Consider the following 2,566-nt stretch of genomic DNA (forward strand, 5'->3'; position numbering starts at 1 on the left):
AGCAGGCAGGAGGCGTCAAGCCGCAGGGGATGGTGGCCACGGGCGGGGTCGACGCCCCCGAGGACCCACAGCACCAGCAACACACCACCAACGACGAGGATCCCAAGGCAGGTGTGAACGGGGAATCGTCAGTCCCGGGGGTGGGGGGCGCCGCGCCCGGCACAGGCCCAGGTCCTCTAGGGTCGGGCACCACCCCAGGCCCTTCGGTCTTGGGGCCTCCAGGCTCTGGGGGCGTCCCGACCGCAGCCGCAGCCGCCGCAGCAGCGGCAGCAGCTGCGGCTGCAGCTAGTGGCGGAGGGGGACCGGGGTCAGGCGTAGTGGGGGGCCCGGAGGAGGGGGGGGTCTGGTGGAGCCTACGCCGCTGCCCAACTCTCTCACCTCCTCCGTGGCCTCCCTGTGGCCGCCCTCGTCCGTGGACGACGCCCTCCTGCATTCGGCCATGCCCACCATCAATGGCTCTCTGGCATTCCATGGCTTGGGCCCCAGCAACCCCGGGGGGCCGGGAGCGGGTGGGCCTTCACCCCTCTTCAGCACCAGTCTCGGGCCACAGCTGGGGCTGGGCCCAACAGCACCGCAAAATCCGCAGCAGCGTAGGAACATGCAGCAGCCAGCCCCCAACTTCCCAGGTCAGGCCCGGCCCCAGTCATTGGGTTCTGCGCCTGGTCCGCAGGGGCCATTCCTGCCCAACAAATACCCCTCGTCGTGGTCGTCGGGGCTAGGCTCGCAAGGCAGTGCCTGGTCACCTGGCCCCTCCCCCCAGGGCAACTCAGGGGGGCCCGGAGGAGGGCCAGGGAACGGCTCAGGCGTTCCCCCCCTGCCGTGGTCAGCCCGCGGAAGGGGAGGGATGGGAAGCATGGGTGGCATCAGCCCCTTGGGTCACAACCTGGGCAGCATGTCGTCCCATGTGTCAGTGCCAAGAAAAACCTCAAACCTACCCAACACGCAATCCATGGTCATGAACAAATTCCGACGTTCAACGAGCTATCCTGGAAAGGGGCCCTTCCCCAACCCTCCTTCCTTCGAGATCACCGGAGTCGACGACGGCGGCTTCCCACGCGATCTGCTTCAGTTTCCGGTAAGTCTTTTAATGCTGCAGTTCTTGTCTTCTGGCCTGATAAGGTGACGAGTGCCGAGACCCTATTTTACTTGCTTGCGTCTCGTTGTCATAGTTGTTTGCGTTTCTTTTTCATAATATTTTTCCTTTCCTTCTCTCTCTTTCTGGGTTGGTAATGTTTCATGAATATCTCCCATTGTTGAAAGTTTAAAAATATGTAGGAAATGTTTGGTGCCTTAAACAGCTGACTCATGTATATGTAATATTTGTAGAAGCTAATGTTTTGTAAAAGTGAGCTCGGCACATGATTGCGCATCAGTGTTTGTGTATCTGTACCAGGAAGAGTTTCAAGAGGGATAGGCAACACCCCTTATTCTGTGACAGGAAAAAAAATGTATTCATGCATTCATATATTTTGCCAAAGGGTTATGTAGGTTGATTATTTTACCTACACACACACACACACATATTTAGTAGGGACAATTTTAAAAAGAAATAAAAATCACCACTCTCATAAACAGTAGTTATAGATGTATAACTACAAAAATGTATATGTATATTATTTTTTATGATATTTGGCATCTGAGAACTTTTTTCTATACCATAGCTTTTGCAGATTGATAAAGTCATAAATTAGAAAGACTTAGTCTTAGAAGTGATCATCTTACCACCTTTGTCTGTACGCCTTAAGACCTCTGGCAAGCAATAACAAATTTCTGCCATATATATCCTGGCAAAAAACAGCCTAAACTGCTTTGTAATTGAGGGTAAATCACTATGTAGTCTCATAAGCTTTACACAAGATGTTCATGATTATGGTGTTAAAAGGTAGGTTAGAGTTTTTATTTATTTTACGTATTCAGTAAGTTATATAACTTTATGTAAATGTTAAAGAATTCACTGATCTGGGGATTCCATAGACAGTTCTTCATGTATATGTGTGAATCTGATCTGAGCGCATTTCAGTTTCTATAATAATTCACTGCCATTTTTATCTGCATATTTATGGGACACCTTTTTTGTAAGTCACTGACAGGCAGCCAAATGTTAGAATTTTTCTAAAGAAAAAAAAAAAGAAAGAAAAAAAGTGGGGGGATCAAGAAATAGAGAAGGGCTTAAAGGAAAAAAGTAACAAGAAAGGGGAGGCAAAGAAATAAGAAACTAGGGGGAAAAAATGGAATTGATGACGAAGTCAATCTAACCAAAGATGATATGATAGTTGAAGGATTTACATGGCCTCGGAATTTCTTGTTGCTCAACCATATGGCGAGTGTTCTTTCACGGTGTAAAGACTCCCAGCAAGCATGAAGTTTGATCATCTATGAATATGACAGAATTGAGGTATAATCCTGTCACATCAGGATATAGTGGTCCATTGATTGTTGTATTCAATGGGAGGAAGTGAGAACCAGTTTGACCCACTTCCATGCTAATTACTCTACATGCATATAATTTGCTGTTTTCGGTTTGAGCTGTTGGTAAGAGCTGCATGACTCTTTGAACTTACTCTCT

At 48.8% G+C, this 2,566-nt stretch overlaps 1 protein-coding gene across 6 annotated transcripts in view; it reads left to right on the forward strand.

Annotated features, from left to right (window-relative positions):
• The first annotated feature begins 296 nt into the window (after positions 1–296).
• The window catches only part of LOC125030518 (cytoplasmic polyadenylation element-binding protein 2-like), a 162,334-nt gene continuing 160,064 nt past the window's right edge, over positions 297–2,566 (forward strand). For all 6 annotated transcript variants that reach the window (XM_047620578.1, XM_047620580.1, XM_047620581.1 and 3 more), the window contains exon 1: positions 297–1,075. In XM_047620578.1, the coding sequence (XP_047476534.1) occupies positions 440–1,075 (636 nt within the window). In that variant the 5' untranslated portion in view covers positions 297–439. The remainder of the gene's footprint in view (positions 1,076–2,566) is intronic.

Source organism: Penaeus chinensis, chromosome 11 (genome assembly GCF_019202785.1).
Source record: "Penaeus chinensis breed Huanghai No. 1 chromosome 11, ASM1920278v2, whole genome shotgun sequence".
NCBI lineage: Eukaryota > Metazoa > Arthropoda > Malacostraca > Decapoda > Penaeidae > Penaeus > Penaeus chinensis.